The following is a 16,246-nucleotide window of genomic DNA, read 5'->3' on the forward strand; positions in this document are numbered from 1 at the left end:
GCATGTTTTTACCGCCTCCTGCACTTGATAACTAATGCACAATTTTGGATGAAGCTGCAAAGGAATCCAATCTGTCTGGGGTGTCTTTTAAATGGAGATACTTTGGAGAATTACAATTGCGCTTTTGATGCGTGAGGCTGGTGCTGTTAAAACCTTCACCAGTTTTCTTTAATGTGGTTAAATGTATTCACTGGAACCACTGATTCTGAGCTGGAGCTTGTTGTCATGTTACAATTGGAAAAACTACTCATTAGCAGTCCAATGAAGTTTGAAAGGTGTTGTGAAATCCACCAACACCAGTCTCAGAATCATGAACAAGAAAGGGCTCTCAGAGAGTGGAACACCTGCACCTTACATTTGACACTTATTCATACAAATTCATTATTTTGTGATTCAGTAACACCATAATACATGGTTCAGGGTGGCCTTGACATTTGATTCATTCTGCCCAAAATTAAACCATTATTTTCACCATCTATCATTCCTATTTGGCCAAAAGTATTTGAATTACACAGTTCTTGACTTTGTCCTTTTAAAGTCACCCAAGTTCAGAGGTTATGGCACCAATATAAAGATGACATATGACTTCACATTTGTGCTTAATAGAAGCCATGAGTGTACCTTTAAAGCTTTGGAATAGGCGTTGAAAATGCCCCCTTCATACTGTATTGTTCCAAACCTCTTTTTCAAAATAATCATTTTAGGAAAAGACTTTCTTTTGCAAAGAAAATGCTTTTATATGAAAATGTTTCTAATGAAAGCATCCCCATTTTTTCAAATGTATTCCGGGGGAGTGTATGTTTTGTTCAGAATGATACTGTACTGTAAAAGTATTTGAACATAAACATTTGGTTTTCTGATTTTCTAAAAGCCAAATCACCTTGTTCTTAGGCAGCCCTCAGTCATTCCACCAAGTTTGGTCTAAATCATTGGACCATTGGTCCACATTAATGCTGACTAACAGGTCAGCATTAAATCCAACAGAATATGAATTCTTAAACATTATGTTTGTCACTACAAGGAAAAGAATCAAGTTGAGTCCCTGTATTTTCAGCAAAATGCCAAAGTTAGTAATAACGTAAACCCTGGAGCTTTATCTGGAGGATCCAGCAGGTCCAGTTTACAATAATATTTTAATTAAAAACTACAAGTGCATATACAGGCTCATGAGTGCCTCCTTTGCCATTTCTAGTCTATTTTGGCTTCACTTCTTCCAGCACAAGATTTTAACTCAGTTTAAATTGGAAAGGCAAATGTTAAATGGACTGCACTTATATAGCACTTTTCCATATGAATCAGAAACTCAAAATGCTTTACCATGATGCCTCACATTCACACACACACACACACACACACACACACACACACACACACACACACACACACACACACACACACACACACACACACACACACACACACACACACACACACTATACCTGCGGGCAGGTATAGCCAGGTAGCGTAAATGTAAATCTATGCTACTGGCCCAGCAACGCCTCAGTAAGTGATAGTAATAATGATTAGTGTCTTTACTGTCTCTGCTACCCAACAGAGGAGAATCTACAGTACAGAGATTTTTCTGACATCATTAGATATCTTTTAAAGAGTTCAGAGGAAAAAAAAACTTGTTTCACAGTGAGACAGAGAGATCAAAGGGAATATTTAACTCTGGATTACAACCAAAATTTGATAAATTCTTCTTCGATCAAAGGACCATCTCCTCAAAATTTCATCAGATTGTATCTGTTACTTTTTCTAGATGTTGCACATGAGTCAGCCAATAAAGAACCTCTGTCAGCTTCTTTGTAGAGATAATTCCTCTTTATTAAATTTCCTGACTACAGAATTATGATTATCATCATCATATGTCACCAATCAAATCATATCAAACCCAAAGCAGAGATTTTACAACACACTGCATCAGCACTAGAAGATCAGTGTTGAATCAGTTTGTTGGACTGAATTATTGTAGATTTTTTCATCCACGTTTTGTAGTTCAAGGTCTAAATTAGTGTTTTAAATGGCTAACTGTTATAGACACACAATAGTCACACAAATACATGGCAATGCCATGGGTTTGTCATTAAAACTGTACCTAAAAATAAAACCTACGGGAAAATTAGGTCAGGAATGAAGTGAAGCATAAATATCCTCAGGGGATGTTTATCTTATTATAAGAGAAAGATTTCCTGTTGGTGGTCTGCCTTCCTTTGTTTGGACTGAGTGGAAGAGGAGGAAGTAGACAACTGCAGAGTGACTCCTCGGCACACAGGTGCTACAGATTCCACTTTCATGAATTAACCTCAGCAGCAGTCTATGGGACGACCGCTGTGACCCCAGAGACTTGATAAATGGTCCTGTACGGTCTGTCCTTCTTTTAATCTGAGCTTGTGTGTCTGTTCTTGTGTGTGTGAGTCTGGAATTGTGCGTGTCACCAACGCAGTAGGGCAGCTGGTGGAGTGCACGTCCATTTATGAGATCAAAGACGCACTCCACCCCTACACACACAAACTCATTCCCCTTGATAGGCCGGTTAAACCCACTACATTCTTCTCGTGATTAGCTTGGTGTTTCCCACTCTCATCTATTAGGCAGGACTGATTATAAATGAGGCATGTTAGGGGCCCAGTGGTGATCAGGGAAACTGCTGAACACACTCCAAGAGTATTAAGATATGAGGAAACATGGGTTTAACAAGAAAAATGTGTGCAAGTTTGGATTGTGATACAAGAACAGAGCCAAGGGCAGAATGTTGGAGCTGGATGAAAGTTTTATGGTAAGTTTATGGAATCCAAATGCAGAGTTCAATTAGGGAAATATTGCAGTGGCACAAGAAATGCTCAGAAAGCAAATACTTACACCATGACATAGGTGTAAGTATATTTTAACCACAGATTTCAAACATTTAATTCTGATCAAGAGAAAAATATCAGATTAATTAATTTATTACTTTTTGTCACTTTCTATATCATTGGACAACTGGGCCATTTCACTTGTGAGTGCAAGTTAACAAATTGGGCTTGAACTTCGCAGCTCGATTTTCTTTTTACATATTCTGTGAGCATATAAACATAATATTTAGTCCAGCTCTCCACAAGTTATTTTATACTCACTCGACTGGTAAGCACTGAAAGCCGAGATAGACATGTCCCAACTTTTCCTCTAACACTCCGAAACGGAGGTGTTCCTTTGTCTCGCTTCATCAGCGAATCGGTCGTGACGCGCGCAGCCTCCGCGCGGCTTTCCATGACAAAATCTCTTGTTAAAAGTGAAATCTGCCGGAAAATGGCTGATGTCCAGGTCTTGTGATAACCAGAGAAAGAGCACACGACGGTCTCGTATCCACAGAGCCATCAGCTTAGAAATGATCCAGTGGTTTGTGCCGCATCGTCGCAGCTCGCAGCGCGGCGCACCGACCGTCCTTAGAGGGGTCCTTAAAGCTGTAGTTAAAGTCCTTATTCTCTGTGAAGCCCGTAAAATTTTCACCGAAAGCCAGATAAATTTTTCGAATGGTTTCCAGGTGCCAGTCTCTAACAGCTTCTGAAAAAATTCTGATGGAAAAAAAAGTCCTTTTCATTCCGCCATTTCCAGACAATGAAAATCCAACGAGGGGGCGGGACCACTCCTTCCACAAGGCGTGCTCACAGGCAAATGACGTCACCGACAGGTGTGGAAAAACTCACGCATGCGCACGAGGGTTCAAGCATGTCTGACGTAAAAACATATGAATGAAATCCATATAGTTTTTGAAAAAAATAAAACGGTACGATACTTTACGGACAGACCACGTATATATATATATATATATATATATATGCACAGTATATATCCCTACGTTTTGACTGTAACTGCTACCAGTATCATTAGCTTTGTTTTATTTGCAAACATTTCACTTAAATCATGTAACTTCACTTTGTGACTCCAACAAATTGTCCTTTAACATTAATTGTGTGTTTCTTAACAAACATGACACTGCCAGACATCTCAGTGAAATGTAACCTGTGGACTTCAGCACTACAAAATATACAACACCAAGAACTGAACTGAAACTGAACTTTATGTCTGTGAGGACTAAAAGCCTTTTTTCATTTTGATGAAAAGCAGCTTCTCTTGGCTTTCAGCTGTGACACTGAGCTAAACATCCTTTCACTCTCCACACTATTTTTAAACTTTTAATTAAATACGTACTGGTAACATACACAAATACAAACTGTAAATGTTTTTGTTTGGTTTTTTTCCCCAAAGGTGGAACATGTAATGTTGAAGGAGCACAGCGTGCGCACACATGGCGTCGCGCGCATACGCACACACACAAACAAACACACACACACACACACACACACACACACACACACAGTGCTGCAAAACGAGGCAAAGCGGAGTAATTTTTAACATTATTTTATTTTTTCTTTGTGGTTCATGGGATCATTTCCTCGCGTTCAGACAGCATAGCCTGTTGCCTGTGGTAATGGAGCAGTTAACAAGGGGCAGTGACTCACCTTCTGGCGCAAAGTGCAGCTCATGGAAGCGGAGATTCCGCAAACAGATTACCCCCTGTTGCGGACCGAGCCGCCTGAACACCCACACCAAGGGCTGAAATCCACCAACCTTTACAATTATGTTTTTTGATTGTTCACATATGATTTCCACTGTAATGCATTCCATAGGTGTTTTGAAAACAGTAACAAACTCATGACATTGCACCCGCTTTAGAGGGAGACTCTCATATGCTGAATTCTGTATGTCAATTTTTTGTTGTTGTTGTAAATTTTTATATGTCTAGATACCAACAGTTACCTTTTTAAGTGTTTATAGAGGGTTTTCAATCACTTGACCGATCTGCTGCAGGACAGGCGTCTCCATTCTGGATTACAAGGAGTCTGGCGCGTGATAGAAAAATGGAGAGATTGTATGGTTATTACGATGCTTTAAATCCTTGAGATAAAGCTATTTATCGTGATGTGTAGCAGTTGGTTCAGTGGATCCGTATCTTATACCAGATAGTGAATTTAGTGGTGATGTAATGAACTGGCCGACAGTGTCACACTGCGATATTGTGAACTAGGAAGCTGCCAACTAGGTCAGCCTCACCAGCCTCCTGCAGAGCATCACAGCAGAGCTCTGAGAGCGGAGGTCGTCTTGAAGTCCTGAGCGATTTCTCTCACCAGGCGCTAGAAGGGCAGCTTGCGGATCAGCACCTCGGTGCTCGAGGACCACAATGTAAATAAGCATCCGTATTGGAAGCATTCTTGTGTTATCCTCGGCGGTATTTTTATGTATTCTTATATCATTTTATTGCAGAATAAAATGAAATAAAATTCTGGTAACAGTGGATTTCTGCTAGCAGCGGATCTCTCTCAGCGCCACGATGCCATGAGGCTTCTTCACACTGACGTTGAAGCTTTTGTAACTGTTTGACAAATGCACGTAGCGTATCACATGGCCACTGCGTCGTAATCCAGAATGGCCGCGGGACGCAAAATGACGTGACCGATACGTCACATGAAAACCTCTATAGACTGATATCACAGCCCAGTCTCACGTTGAGACGCTTTTCGTCACAATATCACGAACCAATAGATTAATTTATATTTTGTGCTGCTGAATCATGACTTGCAGTGAGACCAGGTTGGATATCAATACGTTCCCAGTACAGTCATGTGTTCCTGCAGGACAAAACACACTCTCTTGGCTGTCATGCTTGAAGGACTTTCACCCTGAAGAAACATACCCTAGGTGTGCCATTGTGTGCTCAGTGGAACCACACTGTCGTTATGCTTTAAATTTAGTGTTATGACTGCTGCAATACTCGCTGCCGCCAAGAACTGGGCTCTGGCATCAGTTCACAGCCCCGTTTGTCAGACAGAGACATACACAAAGCTCGCTGATTATCAAAGATTATCAACAAGCAGGGTATTAACTGAGAAAACATGATGTTGACTAACACATGTAACATTAATGAGGATACATAGATGCTCTGATAACAGAAAGGGAGGTTTGTGGTTGTGCATGCCGATGAAAGAAAATCCAAGACTTTATGGGCTTACGGATGACTGGAACCTTTTCTTTCATCACAGGTTCAACACAAGGCCAGGTCATAAGAATGATTAATACCCACAATGCAAACATATGTAAACATGTACTCTCCTCAGGGATCCTATACAAGCACACTTACTTGCCAGGTTTAGGACGAAAACTGCATTTTCACATGTGTTTTTATAACCCTGGTTTACTAGTAGGGTGCAAAGTGCCTCACTGGGAGTGAACAGGTTGTTTGCAGTTCTGTATAGCCGTCTGCACATCAGTTTCTACCACTCTCTGCTCTTCAATCCCATCAAGCCATCTTAATTAGCATGGGCTATTTATTTTATAGCCTGCAAATTGGAAACCTCTCTTCCCTGGGTAAAATCTGGCATGAGACCAAAAGAGTGAGATGGGACTGAAAGCAATATACAGAGGACGGCTAAACCGTATTTTGAACTAAAGGAGTTTTTGGGCTGAAGGGGGAGATTGATTGGTTGTTTTTTAATATATATATATATATATATATATATATATATATATATATATATATATATATATATATAATGAGGCAAATAAGTATTTGATCTACTGTCTATTTTGCAAGTTTTCCCAACTATAAATAATGGAGAGGTCTGTAATTTTTATCATAGGTACACTTCAACTGTGAGAGACAGAATCTAAAAAAAAATTAAGAATTCAGAAAATCACATTGTGTGATTATAAATAATTAATTTGCATTTTATTGCATGAAATAAGTATTTGATACAATAGAAAAACAGACCTTAATATTTGGTACAGAAACCTTTGTTTGCAATTACAAAGATCAGATGTTTCCTGTAGTTTTTGGCCAGGTTTGCACATACACTGCATAAGAGATTTTTGTCCACTCTTCCATACACATCTCCAGATCTTTCATGTTTTGAGTTTCAGCTCCCTCCAAAGATTTTCTATTGAGTTCATTCTTTGTAGGTTGGAAAACTTGCAAAATTGACAGTGGATCAAATACTTATTTGCCTCACTGTATATATCTCTTGAGATCTTCGGCTTCCACATAAATTGATAAATTAAATACGGGTTGTATGGCATTGTCTTGATTTACAACTATCAGCTGAATGAATATCAATTAATGCTGCTGTATGCCGGCCCAAATAAAGAGAAAAAGAGGTGATGTGGGTTTAGCTTCCATTGAAATCCTGTTCCTTTTGTCAGAGATGGAAAAAGAATTATCTCATCCCTGGATAAAAGTCCTCAAGTGTTTCTGGAACCATCTATCTTTCTAAGTACATGCCACCACATGCATACAACATATGTTTTGTTTTAGCAGCTCCACAGTTTGCTTTGAGCCACATCAAAGTTGGCCATGGACCCATTGAAGTGGGCGAAGAGGCAGTTATGGTACCCCCCCCCCCCCCCGTATTTTTGTACATCCACACAAACCCATCTCTATCACCACAGCTCACAGCTTGATTGACTTCACACATATGTAAAGGTGGTTTGCACTGAGGGGGACTGTCTACTGTGCATTATTCATTCCTAGGTTGTTTAGTGATAACCTCACTCAAAGACGACACTTTGAGTGTCTAATGTCTTAATTTTTGGTGGTGCTGTAAAGCCATTTTGTAACCCCATTAGAAATAGAAGTAAAATTTGACATTTATTTCAACAATTTTTCCACTCAGTCATCAAAAGGAGGTGACATTTTTCTTTTTCTAAATTTGGTGTGACCAGATGATTGGACAGACTCATACAACACTGAAAGTCCAAATCTGTTGAATTTTAACCACATAGTGCACTAACCTTTGTGCAGTATGTGCAGACAATGAGTGTAGAGTATGGTGAGGATGAGGGGTTAATGCTAATAGCATATGTGTCAGTATTTTGAGAATTGTGCGACAAACATTTAGATTTCTACAGAGACAAGACTGAAATACACAAACCTTTCAAATGCAGTTGTCAGGTTCGTTATAAAATGGAATAAACTGCAAAATAAGTTTAGCGAATGCAGTCAAACTAATCGCATGACTAATGCTAACAGTGCTTAAGAATAGAAGCAAGTCAGAACAAATGTATGAACAGGCAGTTTTGGAATTGCATACACTTGTGCAGAGCTATGTGGCATTGCAAAGTGCAGGAACACAACGTTAACACAACTTAACTTTGACCTGACGTTTGTGCATTACCCATTATAGCCCTAGGCCAAAGTATAACCACAACCTTTAACACACAGGGCACCGTTTTTTTTGTTTTTTTTTGGGGGGGGGGGGGCATTCCCCCCCATGATTCAGAAAAACTGCAAAATGGGATGAAACAGCTTACTCCTGCATGCCTATCAGGCTGACTTATAAAGTGCAGACATGGCAACCCACTCAAAAACAAAAGTAAAACTGCACAGAACTGCAACAAACACTGCTTCTGCTTTACCTTTTTACTACGATGGAACACAATCAAACAAGTATCTAGCTGTACTCACAAGGACTAGACTGTTAAAAGATGACTGAAGCTGTTAAGACGACGAACACCTGGAAGTGGCCACGTAACGATGCTGATTTGGCAAATGGAGATGACATTTTTGAACACCTCGAAAAGTCCACCCCAATTTCAAACCTGATGCTGAAGATGGCTGTAACCACTACGCATACCAAGTTTGTTGGATTTAAGAATTTACTGTGATGCTTCAAAACATGCCCGATTTGCCATTTGGGATGAAACAGGAAGGAACGGTGCTTTGTTGAATAGCCCATTTACCTTTGAAAACACAATCTTTTCACACAAAAGCCTTTTTGTCATGTTAATATGTTGCAGGGTTTTTTTCCCATGAGTGCACACCTGTGTCAACACTTCCAAGGTGTGCTTTGGAGTGGTGCAGGTCGGTTGGATGAGGGGGGTTATTAGAAGGCACACTCAGCTTTCACTGTCAGCACACCCAGACCCAGATGGCATAGGTCACATCTGGCATGGAGGCATACTGTCATCACAAGCTCATGGAAACCTAAGACAACAAATCTCTTTAAGTAGAACCAACAACCCCCATTGATCCAATCAGCACAACCTCTTTATTCACTGAATCAGGGTGAAGTGACGTCATTGTCACAATCAAAACCCTTAATGCTCTGTCAGTGCCTCGGGGTGTGACTTTATGGGTGGATGAATACATGCAAACTGGCCTTTCCATCTGTTTCAGTGACTGACACAGCACATGCTCCAGGTTAATGTTCGATTTACTGTTGAAAGAGTGAATTCTCCACTGGCGATTAACCTCTGTCAGCATGACAAGAGGACAGGCTGGGAAGGTTTGAACAGGAGGTATGAGGGAGACCATTGGTGGGGAGGGGTGGAGGGGGGCCAGACTGAGCCAATGATTTGCCAAAGAGCCACACAGAACATAAACAGTAGTAATTTATGTTACATCCAACAACACCACCTGCAGCCAGGGTGGCTACAGCCACTTATACCCACAACTAGTGAGAGGGGGCGGGGAGCAAGAGAGAGAGGAATAGAGGGATAAAGGGGCAATCAAGAGAGATAGTGGTTAAAATGAAATGAAATGAAAATATCAAGCAGCTGTCACATTTAAGGCATGTTCCCTGGTGCTATGTAGTTTTCTCTGGTCTGTGTGGAGTACTTATAGCAAGAGCTTCATAGAGTTACAGAGGACATGTCAACTGGTGAAAGATACCCTACTTTAATGCCGAAACCATGTTTATTTAAAATTTAATATTAATCTTAAACACTTACAAATGCTGAAATCAGATTGCCATTATTATTTTGCCGACTATGATTTGCCCTGCTGGAACAAACAGACATTTCTTTACTCCTACATCCAGGAGAAAAGGACTCTGTGTAAATAAGAGTTCAAAGAATCCATTACTGCAGGCAGTAAAAGTTGGAGCGCTTTAAATGTTGTTGTTCAAGGTTACTTCTGGTTCTCTTTTTACTTCCTGTCATAAATTCACCTGTTTGTTTAAAAACACTGGCTGGACATCTCTGTGCACTGTGGCTGAACTGTCTGTTTTACACCAGAGCCTATTTGAATAAAGCAGTCTAATCTTGTTTAGTCGAATAACCTCAGTCAACTAATCTTTTGACCTTAGTCGTTGCACAAAGTGCTTAGTCGGCTAAAGTTTCATGTTCGTCAACTAAAGTTTTTAGCCTGCTACAGAGGAGGCTAATCTTATTTTAGTCGACAAAACTTCAGTGTCTTACCTCATAAATGGCAGCTATCATGTACCACCACTTGACGGAGCAGGAAGGGAGAGCTGTGTGGAGGGAGCAGGTGTTCCAGGGCCCGGTTTCATAAAGCAACCTAATCTTTCAAACTCTCTTAGTGGACTATAGTTAGTCACCCAACATTATCCATCTAATCACCGTTTCACATCGATGGCCAAACTTGTAGATTAGCTGTCTTACCTCAGTCGACTGTTTTCACGGGCATAACGGCGTCACGCGTGCCGTTGCGGAGAGACAAGAGATGGCTCCATGCCAAACAGTTTTGTTCACTTCTGGGTTGGTCATTGTCATGAAATATCCAGCCTTTGTTTAATTAACTGGCTTTATTAACATTTACGGACCCATACAAACTGCAGAGCACTTAGCCTAGCAGTTTTACTTTTCAGTTTCTTCTTCTACACTATTGTCAACCTTTTTGTGTATACAACGCTGCTCAGCATAACAGCAATGCCCGGTAGCTAATGTGAGAGCTGTCACAAACACATCATGACAGTCGTCTGCTGCAACCATGGCCAAAAGCGGAGGAAGTTCTCCTTTTGATGGAATATGAGCGATGTAGGGGTGCTTTTGAGTGTTCCATCTGGTGGTACATGGTAGCTGCCATTTTTTTGAGGTAAAATGTTGAAGTTTTATCAGCTAAAATAAGATTAGCCTCCTCTGTTGTTGTTCATTTGGCTGCTCCCGGTTCATGTTCGGGGTCGCCACAGCGGATACAGCCAGATCCACATTGGTAATTGCCACAAGTTGTTCACCAGATGCCCTTCCTGATGCAACTCCAGTTTTATCTGGAGAAACACACACAGCCGCTGGTTTTCCAAAGAGGTCTTCCATCCAAGTGCTAACCAGATGCTGCTCTGCTTAGCTTCTGAGATCTGATGGGATCAGTACCAGGCTAAAAACTTTAGTCAGGTAAAGTGAAACGTGAGCCACCTAAGCGCTTTGTGCAAAAACTAATGTAAAAAAAAAAAAAATAGTCAACTAAGTGAGTTTATTCGACTAAACAATATTAGACTGCTTTATGAAACCAGGCCCAGGTCCCAGATGTCAAACACCCAGGCAAACAGCCAATCCATTCCTATCTCTCAAAAGTAGCTGTCTCTCTGTCAAAGCTGGGTGAAACATGGGTGTGTACTTGGCCTTGTCCAGCCACTGGGGTCTTCAACACTGAGGCATCTATCCCTATCCATCTCTATCCCTCAGTGAAATGTTTTACATTTACAATACCCGTCATCTTCTTTATCCTATTTCAGGCCTTGTTTTTCACCCTGTTTTCAAAATTGTGGTGATAAATGCACAGAGAAAGACAAAAAGAACTGTAGTGATAAACGAGACAAGTGGGTAGGGGTTAGGAAGGTAACATTTGCCTGACAACGGGATATATTTGCCCATTGTCAACATAGATGCAGTATGTATGGACGCTGAGACAGAAAAGCGTGAGTGGCTTCACTGAATACCTCTCATGTGGACATCAACACAAAACATCCAGGGCACCAAGGAGAACCAGGGATGGACACCCTCCCATGTGCAGCCACAAGATAAAAGAGATCTGTTGGATGATTATCTTGCCGGTGGGACCAACCGGAGAGCTCTGTCTTTTCCCACTTCTCTGTTTTGTTTTGATGTCTTTTCTTTGTCCTTTTCTCGGGGGATAGAAACACAGCCAGGCAGACAAAAGCTGACATTAGTTGAGTTTGTCCTTTGCACGCTCTCAGATGTTCTTTCAGAAGCTCACAGAACAAAGGCACATCGTGACAGTGATGCATTTAACACAGATTGGGAATATGAAGTGCCATTATTTGTGTGATATTCCCATGTCAAGTATTATTTGAAATAAAAGTGGGACTATATAATAGATTGTTTTCTACCACAAGGACTAGTGCTGAGACACTGCTGCTACAGCACTAAGCCACTATTACTGTAATAAAGATCTGATACTGTACTAAGGAACCAGTACTGTACTAAAGCACTAGTGCTATATAAGTGGACTGCTTAGTTCTATACTAATGGGCTAATGCTGTCTGGTCACATCAGGTCTTGGGAGCTTGCGTTGATGCCACATGTTGCTGCATCATTCACATTACAGATCTGGCTTGGGTCCTAGATGGAAACTACCCAGGCAGAACAACATTCCATTGCCACCAATGGAATCTAAAAAGTATTCCGCTATTTCTAGCAGCCAGGTGATATGTGAGCATCACTTTGGACTTTTCTAGTTGCTGGAATACGCAATACTTAGACACCTGCACACTGAATCATGTCCAGAGATGTGCGCCATATGGTCCAACTGTTGTAGTTGGCATTCCCTCACAATGCAAGTGGTACACATAATCTGTCTCACTAAATAACCGTGTATTTGATACAAAGTCATTCCAGTGGTGTCCAACAATCCTCTGAAGAGATATTACAAAAGAAACCCAGTAGACTTAGGTCAGAGGTTGGCACCCACTTTGATAACCAGTAGATCCTCTACTATGGGGAGATGATGGTCTAGTGGTGAAGTGCTCTGCTTGACACCATAGGATACTTGGTTCAAATCCCAGCCTGACCGGAAAATCACTAAGATCCCTTGGGCAAGGTCCTTAATCCCCTAGTTGCTCCCGGTGTGTAGTGAGCATCTTGCATGGCAGCACCCTGACACCAGTGTGTGTGTCTGTATGAATGGGTGAATGTGAGCCATAATTGTAAAGAGCACTGAGCTTCTGATGCAGATGGAAAAGCCCTATAAATGCAGTTCATTTACCAGTTTACATATTGGTAGCCAAAATTCTATTCCAGTGAGGTACAAGGAAAAATGCTGTGTGTTCACATCGCCTGTGATGTTGTCCCAGTTTTTAATCACTTTATTTATCCTGTAGAAGATTGGTCTTCAACATCTTTTGACAGTCAGATGACTGGGGGCCATTTAGTGAGATTTTTCTACTGTGTTTTGCTATTGTATTTAAATATTACTTCACAGTCTTTATACGAAGATATTGATATATTTTAGGAGGTGGTGTTACATATGGACAGACTGAAAATGTGTTTCAGTTTCCAGTGACTCACAGGAGGTTGCCTACTTTAGATTGTGGCCCTACTCTATAATTTGGCTATCAGGGATAACATCACTACTACTGAATATGAAGATAGACAGGGTGCTGAATATGGTACTTCTTAGAATGAAGACACATATGGCATAGTCCTGATACCAAAAATGGACAAAACTCCACAAAAGATTTGCTGGAGATGGTATGTTTCAATTTAATAACAGGGCAGCCCTCAGGATCATCTGAGTGTCTCCAAAATAAGAAACAAACCAAACCTAGATTCAGAACCTTTGGTCAATGGAAAATCTCAAGTTTCAGTTTTTTTGGAGCAAAGAAATACTAAATGGTTTTGTACTGCAGTTGTTCAACACTACCTACACTGTCTTTTGGCACATATCTGAGTTTCAGAATGTACTGTACCGTTTCCAACTGCTGAACTGAGATATGGGTATTTGTGGAACCTGGCTAAAACAAGGTGGGAATGGAGTTCTTAGCCACTATCCTTTGGAAATTCAACAGACACTGACCTAAATTACACTTGGAATACTAGAGCTATCTGGAGCAATCAGGAACCACTATGTTCCTCTGTTCCAACAAGTGGATATGCACTATGACTTTCTCAAAAATTCACATTTCTCCCAAAATACGACAAGGTAAAATGAATTAGTACAGCATCCATCCACCCCTATTCGGGTGAACGGTCCTTTTTGACAAATGTCTATCCATTTTCCCGGGGTAAATACTGAGGGAAGCTGTGAAATTAATTGGTACCCGCTGTTTGTGAAAGCTGCACTTTAGCCACTGCACTAAATGTCAACTCTCTTTTGAGTCAAAATGCTGCTGTTTGTGGGTTTCAACTTAGGGACAAAGTAAATCAACACGGGCCTCCCTGCTTTCACTCACTCAACTGGTGGCCAGGCTGAAGTGGGGTTGATGGGTTTGAATTATGGGCCCATCAAGATGCTTGAGTGACAGGAGAAGAAGCAGTTTGCCACATTCATTTACACTACAGTGACTAGTATGGACGCTCTATCTGGAAATAACTCCCTCCACTTTTAGTTTTGATTGGCCCTTCACCATCCGTCTTGGAGGCTGCCAAGATGAGCATGAAAATGCCTTTATCCTGGCGCTAATGGTGCCAAATTATTGCAATTGAACACAGTTGTCCTTTTTTCATTGAAGTTGCATTTGTGAACATACAGTTCTTTATGCCTTTTTCTGTTGTTCTCTTAAAGTTGCTTCTGGTTTTATCACATTTTGTTTTTGAAAAACCACATGCCACTTATTCACAGGTTACAATCTTGAGTTCATGATGCTTTGGGAAATGAAAAATATGTTAATTGCCTTTGTCAAGTGAAAGGCAGCTGTCTGGGGGAGCAGGGAATAAATATTTTGATTTTCTCATGTAAAATCATGAGTTGTCACTGCCCTTGCTTTTCATCACCGACACTATAATTTCACCTTAACATCTCTCATATATTTTACGGACATGCACTGATGTGTACACGTGTGTTAGTGTGCATGTATTAATGCATATCAAGGGGGTTTGAAGCATAAATCAGACTGTTTATTCATTGTTTCTCAATCACGGTTATGGAGGATTTTCCACAATTTTTTTTCCCACTCTGAGTTCATATGTTTTCTTAAGTTAATAATTTAACACTCACACAAACAAGGATAAAAGAATACTGTACTGCAAAGAGAAAAACAACAGAGCGACCCAGATGTGGCCTCCAGGTAACACAACAAACTCTCAAGGTGGTCTCTTGTAAACTGGTCATAAAGTATTGTCTGCCCATTGGACCAGCTGGGTGCAAGAACTTCTCAGTAGTCACTGTAAGAAGTCTAAAGGACAGTTAAGATGCAATCAAAAGAATCACCCCAAATCTTTTCTATTTCTACTCTGCAGGACCTGAATGCTCCAGGAACTTCACCTCCAACAGCGGCGTCATAAAGTCCCCGGGTTTCCCTGAGAAGTACCCCAACAACCTGGACTGCACTTTCATGATCTTCGCCCCGAAGATGTCCGAAATCATTCTGGACTTTGAAAGCTTTGAGCTAGAGCCTGATCCGACACCCCCCACTGGTGTGTTTTGCCGCTATGACCGGTTGGAGATCTGGGATGGCTTCCCTGGTGGTGAGTAGGCAGCACAGCATCAAAACAAACAAACATGAATGAGTTGAGCATTACCTTGTGCATTGGAAGCTGAAGTTATTATCCAAATAACATTCTTTTTTAAGTATGAAACTTATATTGTACATTAGCTTTATTCCTGTTATTTCAAAGCAGTGTGATATGAAACAGTAAAAAACAAGAAATCAGTCATGGTAAGTGCAGTGATTATTGTGCTGTGGGAAGAAAAATTTTTTTTTTCTCAGCTTTTACAGGGGGTTGGTAAGGTTAGGCCTTACTTGTGTGAAGTGCCTTGACGCAGCTTTGTTGTGACTCGGCACTATATAAACTAAATAATTTGAAATAAATTGAAATAAACTGAAAATTAAAGGAAGTTTGCAGCTCCACAGTTTGGTGATGGTTCCTCTCCAGGAACCATCACCTTATGGTGGCGGAGAGGTTTGTGTGCCACTATGAACCTAAGAACTGTGTTGTCTGGAGCCTTTGTGCTCCTCGTAGGGTCTCCCATAGCAAATTGGTCTCAGGCGAGAGGCCAGACTAAGAATGGTTCACAAGACACCATGACAAAATGAGGCAGAGGAAATGTGACCTGGCCCAGAGGAAGCCTGGGGCCCCATCTGGAGCCAGGCCTGGATGGAGGACCCATCAGCAAGCGCCTCATGGCTGGGCTTGCCACGGAGTACAGTCAGGCAGAGCCCAAAAAAGGCAATGTGGACCTTCCATCTCCACCCTCTGGGCTCACCACTTGCAGGAGGAACTGCTGGTGTTGGGTGCGCTGTCCCATGGGTGGCAGTGAAAGTCGAGGCCTTGGCGGAACATACCCAGGCAGCAGGCG

The 16,246-nt window shown here is 41.2% G+C and overlaps 1 protein-coding gene across 1 annotated transcript in view; it reads left to right on the plus strand.

Annotated features, from left to right (window-relative positions):
* LOC117512033 (neuropilin-1a-like) overlaps window positions 1-16,246 on the plus strand; it is a 193,174-nt gene that overhangs the window by 79,564 nt on the left and 97,364 nt on the right. Inside the window, 1 exon segment of the mRNA XM_034171984.1 lies at window positions 15,187-15,414. Within this exon segment, the coding sequence (XP_034027875.1) occupies window positions 15,187-15,414 (228 nt within the window).

The sequence above is a fragment of the Thalassophryne amazonica genome, chromosome 1 (genome assembly GCF_902500255.1).
Source record: "Thalassophryne amazonica chromosome 1, fThaAma1.1, whole genome shotgun sequence".
Lineage (NCBI taxonomy): Eukaryota > Metazoa > Chordata > Actinopteri > Batrachoidiformes > Batrachoididae > Thalassophryne > Thalassophryne amazonica.